Source organism: Trichosurus vulpecula, chromosome 1 (assembly GCF_011100635.1).
Source record: "Trichosurus vulpecula isolate mTriVul1 chromosome 1, mTriVul1.pri, whole genome shotgun sequence".
Taxonomy (NCBI): domain Eukaryota; kingdom Metazoa; phylum Chordata; class Mammalia; order Diprotodontia; family Phalangeridae; genus Trichosurus; species Trichosurus vulpecula.
In genome coordinates, this window is record NC_050573.1 from 86,954,493 (window position 1) to 86,967,003 (window position 12,511).

Below are 12,511 nucleotides of genomic sequence, written 5' to 3' on the forward strand. Positions count from 1 at the left end.
GCTCGGGATAATGGAGATAGAATGGTGATGAGCGATTTGGGATAGACCACTGAGAAGAGAGCTCGGGGCCTGGAGCCTGGAAGCCTTGATGGCAAATTCAGACTCAGACACTTCCTAACTGTGTGACTGTGACACTTAACCTCTGTTTGCCTCAGTTTCCTCATCTATAAAATGGAGATCGTAAGAGCAGCTACCTCCCCCCGTTGTTGTGAAGGTCAAATGACATAATATTTGTAAAGTGCTTTGCAAACCTTAAAGGGCTATGTAAATGCTCAAGACATTAATTAAACCCTCTCATTATTATTATCAAGGTTATGGCTTAGGAGTGAAGGTGATGGTCATGGGAGCTGATGAAGTCGGAGATCAGGCGTTTCAAAGGACTATTAATATCTTACAGAAGGATTGGGGAGAGTCTGGGGGCGGGGGTAAGAAAACAGAGGTCATGACATGAATGATGCTTTTCTGGGAGTTTGGTTCTGAAAGGGAACCACATCTCCACATCTCCACATCTCTCTCTCTCTCTCTCTCTTTCTCTCTCTCTCTCTCTCTCCCTCCCTCCTCTCTCTCTCTCTCTCTCTCTCTCTCTCTCTCTCTCTCTCTCTCTCTCTCTCTCTCCCTCCCTCCCTCCCTATATATATTCTTAAAAGTCCAAATACATATACATATATATGCACTTGTACATATATATATATAGATCCATATATATCAACTCCATTTGTGTATATCTGTCTCTGTTTTCTATCAAATCTATATATCCAGTCTTTCTCTATCATCTATCTGCTATTTCATCTGTCTATATCTCTCCCTCCCCTCTCTCTTTCTCTCTCCCTCTTTTCTCCATCTCTACCTCTCTCTGTGTCTGTCTCTGCTTCTGTCTGTCTCTGTCTCTCTCTTAAAATGGAGGAAAAGGCTATGAGTCAGGTTCTGAACTCCTTGAGAGAGCAAAGAATGATCTGGAGACTAGTAGATAACTAGAACACTTCAGTAACTCTCATTTCAATAGTGACTTAAGATTTCATTGCACTTTCTTCGCAATAACCCTGTGAGCTAGATAAGTAGGTATCATCTCTATTTTGCAATGGGGAAATAGGCTCAGAGGCCACCCTCTCTTGATGAGAGCTCATGGCTGGCACCATTCTACGTTTTCAGATTTCCCTGTCCTGTCTCTCCCTCACACATCCTACCCACGAACTGCAAAGATTAACTTGTTTCAGGCTTCGCTATCCTTCCCTGTAAAACGAGACTAATCATTCTCACACTACCTGCCTCACTGCGGGTCCTGAGGAAAACAGTTTATGAATGTTAAAACAAATTAGAAATTGGGGTTGTTGTTTTAACTATTAATAGATATTTATTGGGCTGAATTAAATTCACTCCACTGAGCTGCCACAGTGATTTTCCTAAAGTGTGGATCTTAGTGTGTCACTGCCCTAATCAATAATCTCCAGTGGCTCCCTATTACCTTCAGGATCCTCACAACCTGCCCCGCCCCCAATCTTCTTAGATTGTATTACCCTCCACACATTCTACAACCCAGCTTCCATAGTCTATTTGCTCTACTTGGCTTTCTACGTGGCTTTCCATAAATGCTAGCTATCATTATTATTGTCATCACTTTTATCACTATTCTTATCTCCCCTCTCTATGCCCTTTTCACTGGCTGCCCCCCATGCCTAAAATACTCTCTTTCCTCATCCCAGTCTCTTGGAACCCCTGGCTTCTGTCAGGACTCAGCTCCCAAGCCACCCCCTCCTGAGGAGATCTCTTGCAGTCTTCTCCTTCACCCCCAGATGTTAAAGACTTTCCCCCACTCTGAGATCACTTTCCACCTACTCTGAATTTGTTCTATATGTCCCTAGTTATTTACATGGTATCTCCCTATTAGAAAGAAAGCTTGGCTCCTTGGAGTATGGGACTATTTTTGCTTTTTTCTATAGTCCCAGGGCTTAGCACAGTACCTGGTGCATACCTAACAAGTGCTTAATAAATGCTTGTTGACCAACTGACTGACTGAATTCAACTCCCTTCCATGGTTTCACATCCCTTCCCCAATCTGGCTGCCCTTCCCAAGCCCATGAACAGAACCACTGAATGGTAAATGATAGAATGGATGATCTAATCTAATCTTTGGATTTTTATAGAGAAGGAAATCAAGACCGGAGAGGGGAAAGGGCTTGCTGGAGACCACACAGTGAGGCTTTTGTTTTTTTTTTTTTTTTTTTGACAGAGCAGAGATTGGATCCCAGGACTCCTGATGCTCAATGTGGGGCTCCATCGACCACACTTGGTTTTAAGCCCTTAGCTCTTGGGCAAGGTCACTGACCTTACTCTCTGCAACAGGTGGCTCCTTCTCTTTCTCCTTCTCCGCGTGCTGCAGCTTGCGGTTCAGGTCCTGGAACATGTCCTGATGGCGTTTCCGGGTATGCATTATTTTCTGGGAAAAGGGACAACAATAAGGCATGAAGAAGAGAGAAACTAATAGCCATCAGTTTCACAAACACTGGCTTCTAAGTCCAAGGGGGTATGACCAGGTGACCTAGTCATACCTGGCCTGAAGCTTCATTCAGGCTCTCCTACTGATGTGGCAGGGGACCCTTGGAATGTCGATCAGTGAACTCTGGGGCTCACTTTATCCACAAGAGAGCTCTCAGATGGCATGGGCTTCTCTGCTAGAATTGGCTTATGATTTAGAGTCGGGGTTCACAAAATTACACAGAGTTTCAGTTGAAATAATGATACCTAGCATTTATATAGTGCTTTAAAATTTGCAAAATAATAATATATAATACAATGTTATACATATATCATTTCATTTGATCTTCATAGTAATGATGATAATACATAACATTTATACAGCACCTATTTGATCCTCACAACAGTTCTGAAAGGTAGGAGCTATTATTATCTCCATTTTACAGATGAAGAAACTGAGGCAGACAGAGGCTAAGTGACTTGCCTGCTTTCTGGCTTCCCTGGATTTCTTCAAGTCCCAAGGAAAATCACAGCTTTGCCAGAAAGCCTTCCTCAACCCTCTTAATTCCAGTGCCTTCCCTTGGTTAATTATTTCCTACTTACGTAGCTTGTATATAGCTTGCTTTGTATATATTTGTTTGCATGTTGTCTGTCATGTTAGATTGGAAGCTCCTTGAGGACAGGACTGTCTCTTTCTGAATCCCCAGCATTTAGCACAGTGCTCGGCACATAGTAGGCACTTAATAAATGTTTATTGAATGGTTTAGTGTCACACAATAAGTACCTGAGGCAAGATTTAAACTCAGCACTTCCAGACTTCAGGTCCAGGTTGCTCTTGACTCTCAAATGAGATACTATTTGCAGTGTTTAGTGCAGTGCCTGGCACATAGTAGGCGCTAGATAAATGCTTATTCTCACCTCCTGCCTTCCCTTGATTATGCCTTGTAGCTGCCTCAAAAAGGACCTTAGCAGCCATCCATGCCAACCTATCCCTGAAAAAGAATCTCCATTCTAACATACTTGACAATGGTCATCGAATGTTTGCTTGAAGACCTCCAGTGAAGGGCAGTTCACTACCTCACAAGGCAGTCCAATATATCTTGGGCTATTTTAAATTTAGGAACTTTTTCTTAATGTCAAGATTAAATTTGTTTTGTTGCAATATTTATTCATTACTTCCTAAGTTCTCCCCTTCTGGGGCCAAGAGATACAGGGGTGGGGAACCTGTGGCCTTGAGACCACATGTGGCAGCCCATGTGCCACACTTGAGGACCTAGACGGTTGCCACATGTGGCCTCGAGGCCACAGATTCCCCACCCCTGGACTAGAACAAGTCTAATCAGATGAGGAAACTAATGCAGAGGTTTGGTGACTTGTGACTTTATAGCTAGTAAGTGTCTGAGGCTGGATTTGAACTCAGCCCTTCCTGACTCCATGTACAGTGCTCCCTCCACTGTGCCACCTAGCTACCTCTTAAAGGCAGCTATTATTTATTTCCTCCATAAGTCTTCTCTTCATTCAGCTAAACCTTCTCAGGTCTTTCAATTGATCCTTATGTGGCACAGATCTGACATCCCTTAACATTCTTACCTACACCGAATGCTCTTTGGCTTATCGATATCTCTCCTAAATTGTGGCTTCTAAAACTGAACGGAATTCTCCAGATGTGAGTTCAAATTCAGCCTTAGATACTTACTAGCTGTGTGACCCTGAGCAAACCAATTAACCTGTGGTCACCTCAGTTTCCCTCATCTGTAAGATAGGGATAATTCCAGCCCCTACAGCATGGTTGTTTTGAGGATCAAACGAGAAGTTTGTAAAAGGTTTCGTAAACCTTAAAGTGCTGAAGAAATACTATTATTGAGCATGGCAGAGGACAACAGAACTAGCAACTCCCTGTTCCTGCAAGCTATGCCCCCCAAGGCAGTGTGAGCGCACATTACTTTTATTTGATTATTTTTTGACTCTCATGTCACACTCGTTACTAAATCATACTGAGCTTGTGAGCCCCAGATAGGCCCCGAGATCACACGGACTGCTGTCAAGTCATACTTTCTCTAGCCTAGATGTGTGAAGTTGGTTGATCTTATGAACCCAGGCATTAACTACTGAGGTCAGACACTGTTCCCTGTTCCTCAGCAAATTTTTCCATCAAACCACTGATACCCTGGAGGCAGTAGCTTCAGGTGCCCTTCGGAGAAGGGGAGTCCAGAGGACAAGAGAAAGACGTGCAGGTAGTAAATGAGACACCCACCTCAAAATCCAGCTCTGCATACCGAGATTTCCTCCTCTGTGAAGGCAAGGAAGAGAGAGCTCAGTGTGAATTTGAAATTACTCTTAAAAAAAGAATAAATTTTTACTAGCTCCACTACTTGACTCGCCTCCCATTCTAGCACCATTGGTCTTTCATCATTCTCCTCCTCTTGGGGGGTGATCTGGGGCATAGCAAGAGAGCCCTGGATCACACACTCCCCCACTCCTCTCCCCTCCTCCCCTCAAACTACTTGAAATTCCACCATTACTGCTCCTGGTCCTTATGCTGAAACAGGAAAACACTGAAGGTACTATCACGTCCTCAGTGCCAGTGAGTTTTTCAGATCCTTTCCTGAATGCTACTGGCTTCAAACAGGTTTAGATGTAGGAGGGATAAGGTCCAGGACAGGGAACTGGGGAGGTGGGGAGAGGGGAGTACAACAAGAAGGCAGTGGGACCTCCATGAAATAGAAATGGTATGCGGAGAAGAAAAGGGTAGCTAGATGGCTCAGTGGACAGAGTGCTGGGCCTGGAGTCAGGAAGTCCTGAGTTCAAATCCAGCCTCAGACACTCACTACCTGGCAAGTCACTTAACCTCTGTTTGCCTTAATCTACTGGAGGAGGAAATGGCAAATCACGCCAGTATCTTTGCCAAGAACCCCCATGGGCAGTATGGTCCATTGGGTCACAGAGTCAGACATGACTCAACAACAACAACAAAGAAAAGAAGTGGTGCTACAGTGGGGAAGGGAATAGCATTTATCAAGTGCCTACTATGTGCCAGGCACTGTGCTAAATGCTTCACAAATATTATTTCATTTAATCCTCATGACCAGCACGAGAGGTAGGTGCTATTACAACCCCCTTTTTACAGGGGAGGAAACTGAAGTTAAATGACTTGCCCAGGGTTATACAGGGAGCAAGTGTCTGAGGCTAGATTTGAACTCATGTGTTCCTGACTCCAGGCTCAGCTCTCTATCCAGTGTGCCACCTAGCTGCCTTATAGAGGCATGATGAGAATTGCCTCTAGACTGCTGGTTTGCTTCTTGTCTGAAAGTATAGCTCTAAGTTGCCCCCTAGTTCCATATTATGAGCACAGCAACTAAGAAGGAATATCATCTTGGTCTAAGTTTATGCCACTTTGCAAAAAGAAAAGAGGAAGGGTAGATGGGAAGGGGGAAAGAAAGAGGAAGAGAAAAGGAGAAGGGAGTAGGGAAGGAGAAGGAGGAGAAGAAGGGGAAAGGAAAGGGGTAGGAGAAAGAGAAGGAGAAGAAGAGGGGAAAGGAAAGGGAAGGAGAAGAGGAAAGGAAAGAGGGAGGGGAAAGGGAAGGACAAGAGGCAGAGGAAAGGAAAAGGAAAGGATAAGGGAAAAGGAAAAGAGGAAGAGGAAAGGGAAGAGGAAGGGGAAAGGAAAAGAGAAGGAGAAGAGGAAAGGAAAAGGGAAGGAGAAAAGGAATAGGAAAGGAAAAGGGAAGGAGAAGGGGAAAGGAAAGAGGAAGGAGAAAAGAAAGGGGGAAGAGAAAGGGAAAGGAAAAGAGAAGGAAAGGGGGAAAGAAAAGAAGAAGGTGAAAGGAAAGGAGAAAAGGAAGAGGGGAAAAGAAAGGGAAGGAGAAGAGGAAAGGAAAGAGGGAGGGGAAAGGGAAGGACAAGAGGCAGAGGAAAGGAAAAGGAAAGGATAAGGGAAAAAGAAAAGAGGAAGAGGAAAGGAAAAAGGAAGGAGAAGAGGAAGGGGAAAGGAAAAGAGAAGGAGAAGAGGAAGGGGAAAGGGAAGGAGAAAAGGAATAGGAAAGGAAAAGGGAAGGAGAAGGGGAAAGGAAAGAAGAAGGAGAAAAGAAAGGGGGAAGAGAAAGGGAAAGGAAAAGAGAAGGAAAGGGGGAAAGAAAAGAAGAAGGTGAAAGGGAAGGAGAAAAGGAAGAGGAAAGGAAAAGAGAAGGAGAAGGGGAAAGGAAAGACGAAGGAGAAAAGAAAGGGGAAAGAGAAAAGGAAAGAAAAAGAGAAGGAAAGGGTAAAGAAAAGGAGAAGGTGAAAGGGAAAGAGAAGAGGAAGGGGAAAGGAAAAGGGAAGGATAAGGGAAAAGGAGAAGAGAAAGAGGAAAGGAAAGGGAAAGAGAAGAGCAAGAGCAAAGGAAAGGGAAAGAGAAGAGCAAGAGGAAAGGAAAAAGGAAGGAGAAGAGGAAGGGGAAAGGAAAGAGGAAGGGGAATGGGAAGGAGAAAAGGAAGAGCAAAGGAAAAGGGAAGGAGAAGAGGAAAGGGAAAGAGGAAGAGGAAAGGAAAAGGGAAGGAGAAGAGGAAGGGGAAAGGAAAAGAGGAGAAAGAGAAAGGAAAGAGGAAGGGGAAAGGGAAGGGAAAGCGGACAAGGGAGGTGAAAAGGAGAAAGAGGAAGGGGAAGGAGAAAAGGGAAGGAGAAAGGGAAACTGGCTGATATTAAACCTTAGTGAGGCTACTAGTCAGGGCCATTTTCCCACTATACAGTATACCTCCCCTCTCTCCAGGCCACCATGCAGAGAACTGCCAAAATAATCTGCCTAAATAAAAAAAAATGTGAGTGATCATGTTTGCCTCCTGCTCAAATGATTTCATTGGCTCCTCACCACCTACAGTAGTGGTTCTTAAACTTTTGGATGTCAAGACCCCTTTATGCTCTTAAAGATTAATGAGGATACCCAAACATTTTTCGTTTATAGCAGTTATATCTGTCAATATAAACCATGTTAGAAATTAAAATGTCATAGTATTATTATGAAATGACGTTTGACCTCGTGGACCCCTGGACCACACTTTTGAGAACCTCTGTCTACACGATAACTCACAAGCTCCTGGGTCTGGCCTTTCAAGTCTTCTGCCACCTGGCTCCTACCCCCATTTTCAGCCTTTTTTCATACCATTTTCCTTTTCAAGCTCTACAATTCAGGCAAAGCAGACTGTTTGGCATTCCCCAATCTGACCCGCCCTTTCCTGCCCAGTGCAAGCTGCTGCTGCTGCTACTGCTGCCAAGCCTGGAAGATAACTCCCTCTGCCTCTCTTCACCCTGAATCTTCATCTTCCTTCAGGGCCCAGCAGACCTACTCCATGAAGTCTGCCCTGGTCCCCAGAGCTGAAAGCAGTCTCCCCTTCTTCTAACCTTCCTGCTACTCCCTTTCTAGATTGCTTCTTCTTTTCCCTGGCATATTATTCCTTGGGTCATCTTTATTTGAATACATGTTATATTTCCCTGTTCGCCTATGACTTCCCCAAGGGTAACACAATGTGATTTTTTTTTTTTTGTGATTTATTAAGCACCCACTACATTCCAGATACTGCTAAAAGCTGGGATACAAAGAAAGGTAAAAAATATTTCCTGCTCTCAAGGAGCTCAGGCTAATCACTAATGAAACTCCTGAAGAAATTCCACTGGTTCCTCTAAAATGCAATTTCTAAGGTCTAAATACCAGGTGCTGAGCATGGAACTTACACACAGTATGGGCTTAATACATATTTGCTAAATTTTTAATTAATTTAAATTTTATTTAAAAGGTGTTTCATGTTGGGAGAATAGTCTGTGTTTGGCCCAATTATAGTATGTACTTGAATGAAAATTGGCCACTTACCTCCAGGGAGCTCATGGAGAGCGTGGAGACTGTCTCACCCTTGTTCACTACCCCCGTGGGTGCTCCTTCGCTGCTAGGCTCACCTAGGCTGCTGGGGTGTGGCTCTGGGGCCAGATTGTGTGGGGCTGGGGGTGGGGGAAGGGGTTGCTGTTGAGGTGGGGGTGGTGCTGAGGGTGGGGCTGGGGGCTGTGCAGGAGTCAGGGATGTGGCCTGGGCCTCGGGACAGGAGGCTGGCTCTCGGGGTGGGCTCTTCACCCCATAGCCTGGATCAGCTGCCATGTTGAGGTGGATGAGGCGGGTCTGGGGCATGTGGTCAATGTTGATGCTGTACTTCCCCTCCTCCTTGGGGGGCTTGGCCCGAAGGGTGGCGGTGTTGGTGGGCAGGATCACGTAGCTGGTGTCCAGCACCTTCTCCTGGGCCCGGCTCAGCTCAGAGTCCAGCTTCTTAAAGATGTCCCCATCACAGATATAGATGGACTTGGGGGTCTTGTCTTTCTTAAGAGTCAGCGTGTGGTTGGCGAACTCACTCAGGTTGACGCCACCCAGATAGTGGGGTGATCCCTGAAGGTGCATCTTGGACACGTTGGTGGGAAGACTGTTAAAGTTAGAGGGGGTCTTCGGATGGTTGAGTTTCAGTTTCTCCTCATCCTGGGCAGAGGGGCGCTTCAGCGTCCCCGTGATAGTTGAGGTTCGGCAGGCTGTGATGTCCTTGTTCAATACTGCAGAAAGGGAGACACAAAGCAGGAGGAGAACTTAGGACTGTCCCTCTCTGTGAGACTGCGGGGTCACTGACACACTCATGCTCCCTCCCCTCCCCCCTGGGCCAGCTGTGTCAGCCCCACTCAAATGGGGGTCTGGGTCTCTGCTCTGTGTGGGATAGGCCTTGAGTGGTCTGGTGGGCTCAAACTCAAATAGAAATGCATCTCTGAAGGTCACATACTGACTTAGAAAACCACAAATTAACATTATTTGTGTTATACTGTATTTTTATTTATTTTGTTAAACATTTCCCAATTATATTTTAATCTGGTTCAGCTGCACTTAGGCAGTGGTTTTGACATCTCTGAGAAAGGGCCCTGCACAGCTCTGAACTCTTGTCTTTTCTCTGACATAAGCATGCCGTGCCACTCTAACAGAGATAATCAAATGGACTAAGTTTTGGTACCTTACCACCTCCTAGGTGATACTAATTAGATACCAATGGGCTCACAAAACAGATTATACAGAAGGATGATTACTTGATTTGCCACTCAATGAATCCATGTAAAATGATTTGGCTACTATGGAAAAACCAGGGTCATCTTTGAGAAGAATAAGGACCAGAGAAGGGAATGTATAGGGAGGCTGATCTGACTCACACTAAAGAATTGTGTAACGATCAGCTCTGTCCCACAATGCCCCCCTCTGGTGGATAGCAATATTCACCGTTGTACCTCACATAGTAAATTGTCCCTGTCTGATGCATTGCTCATGAAATATTATGTAGCTAACATGATGTTTTTTCTTTTATTAAACTGTGTGGACCCTAGCTCATCTACACTCTGTACCACGTCCAGCATCAAACAATGGTCTGAATATAGTACGGTAGAAGTTGGATTATGTTTGATAAATGAATGAGTGGTGAGGTCTCCATTCCTGGAGGTATTCTAGTAAGTGAAGGCTGAAGGAACACTTTGCCAGGGATGTCTTGGAGGGGGTTCCTATTCATCTGTGGTTTGGATTATGTGCCTAAAAGGTCCCATTCCAACTTTGATGTCTCGTTATGCCATTACTGTGCCAAGTTCAGAAATCTCCATCCCTACTGGTTTCCAAATGCTTATTCAAACAGGGAGTGAGAAGGCACTCCTAAAACCAGTGGGTTTAGCTGCCGGCTTTCAGATTAGAGAGTGTATGAATGGAGCAGGCAGCCATATATGCAAATGAATCACAAAATCTCAAATCCAGAAGGGACCTGGGAAGTCATATATTCCAAAATTCAATTAATGGTCAGAATGATAGAACAAAATCAATTTTTTTCAGGTGGGGGAGGAAGGGGAGGATGCTAAATAAGATTGATCCTAACTCAATGTAAGGAAAAAACCCTTTAAAATAGAACTGGCTGCTTCTGGGAAGATAGGATCATCATGGAGATCACATAATCTCTGATTTTTGGAGACCACAGAAGCCATCTAGACCAGCCTGTGCCTGAACAAGGTACCTAAATGCCCTCTGAAATTTACCTAAGCTCTGGAGTTTGGTGATTGAAATATTTAGGACTATCGCCATAGTCCAGGTGACACACTTTACAGATATGTCTGTTGTTTATTCCAGCAAGATGGGGGAGAGGGTGTTGCTCATGAGATCTTGGCTTATTCCCCTTCTCCTTCAACTTAAAAAGAAGAGACGTGACTGCTTCCTGGAAGTTACACAGGCAATGATGGATTGGGGAAATTTCCCCCTTTAATGTTTTTTAGGTTGGAAGAGGCAGCTACCATGAACCAATTTTCAAAGAAATTTGGGAATATTATGCTTTGAGATCCCTGGGATAGGAGGTAGGTTTTACTAGATCCAGGCAGGAAGGCTAATGGACAACCAGGACCTTCTTCGAGTTTCATTTCTGGTGGGCTATCCAAAATTGGATGGCACTGATTCACAGTAGCAGAAGTTAATAGGATTTAGAACTTGGAAGGGCCTACATCTCCAGAGAACAAAGGTAGGACTAGAGAAATGTTAGGCAGATGTTAGCCCTATATAAACTAGACCAATATGAGTTGGAGCTAGGTCATCTAGTCCAACCCTTTCATTTTACAAGGAAAGAAACTGAGGCCAGAGATGTTAAGTTACTTGCCCATAGGCAGCAAGTGGAAGACTTGAACCCAGGTCTTCTGATATGAAGTCCAGAACTCTTTCCACTTCACCTGACTCCTTTCCTCTTTCCAAAGTCTTTTCCTGACTCTTTTCTCAGTTGGTTCCCATCACAAGCCTCTGAAATGGTAGTATTCTCTTTTCACAGTGGAGGAAACTGAGAAGCAGAGGACTGAAAAGGACTTGTCTAAGGTCACATAGTGAAGTGGATGGAGCACTGGATCTGGAGTCCAGATGTGAGTTCAAATCCAGCCTTAGATACTTTCTAGCTATGTGACCCTGGGCAAGTCACTTAACTGCTGCCTGACTCAGTTTCCTCATCTGTGAAATGGAGATAATGATAGCACCTACTTCACAGGACTGTCGTGAGGCTCAAATGAGAAAACATGTGTAAAGTGCTCAGTACAATGCTCGGCACATAGTAGGTGTTTACTAACTGGCTGCTGGAAATAAACTAAGGTACTCTGTAAACTTTAAAGCACTACATAATTATCATTACCACCAAAACAACTTTACCATGCCATGATGTCACAAATTAATGTTGGCATTGGGCAAGTTATGGTTTTTCCTTAGTATTAATGAATATTTGGTAGGAAGGACTTAAGGTAGAATTGGGAATATTGGCCCAAAGACCCAACACTGAATGGCCAACCTCCATCTTCCTCAGAAGATTTTCAGGCTTAGAGGAGCCCAGGCCAGTTTGGAGAGTGGGACCCAGATCCAGGACAGTACAAACAACATGAACACACACACACAGACACACAAGCAAATCTACTCTTTGTCTCCTGTAGGAACCCCAAGTTGTGCAGGTGGCAGGGTCCAGGCTGCAAAAGAAAGCATTAAGTTGCAGGCAAGGAGGTCTGGGGAGAAGTAAAGGAAGAAGGACTGGAGCTGAGGCCAGGCCCTGGAGGCTGGGCCTGCTCACCAGCTGCTCCCCAAACAGCTCGGCCCAAGAGGTCAGGGATGCCAGGAGGTCTGAATTCTCCAAAGCAGAGGCTGGAGACTGGGGACTGGGGGGTTTTAGCTTTCCTTAAAGTCAGCTGGGAATTGGGTCAGTAAAGGCGGCTGACCTTGTGAGAGTGATTGGGTAGAAACATGGACACCAGACTATGTGTGAGGGGATGGCTATTGAATGAATTTGATCCCCCTGAAGGGGAATGTATGCCAGTGAGGGTCAATCAGAGCTTGGCCATCAGAGTCAAGGGGGAGTTCAACTAGAAGGACCCAGTCATGCCCTTTTCAAAGGCTAGGGGAGCAAGGAAGAGCAAGGACAGGCTTTCAATCTTTCCACAGGTCAGTGTCCAAACTATGGACGATCTTTCCAAGACAATTTTTTAAGAACTTAATAAGATCATA

General features: G+C 44.8%; 1 protein-coding gene across 1 annotated transcript in view; it reads right to left on the reverse strand.

Annotated features, from left to right (window-relative positions):
- ADGRB1 (adhesion G protein-coupled receptor B1) overlaps positions 1 to 12,511 on the reverse strand; it is a 220,641-nt gene that overhangs the window by 6,025 nt on the left and 202,105 nt on the right. Inside the window, exons 27-29 of the mRNA XM_036741341.1 lie at positions 8,312 to 9,030; positions 4,727 to 4,762; positions 2,324 to 2,434 (exon numbers count right to left, since the gene is read on the reverse strand). Of these exons, the coding sequence (XP_036597236.1) occupies positions 2,324 to 2,434; positions 4,727 to 4,762; positions 8,312 to 9,030 (866 nt within the window). The remainder of the gene's footprint in view (positions 1 to 2,323; positions 2,435 to 4,726; positions 4,763 to 8,311; positions 9,031 to 12,511) is intronic.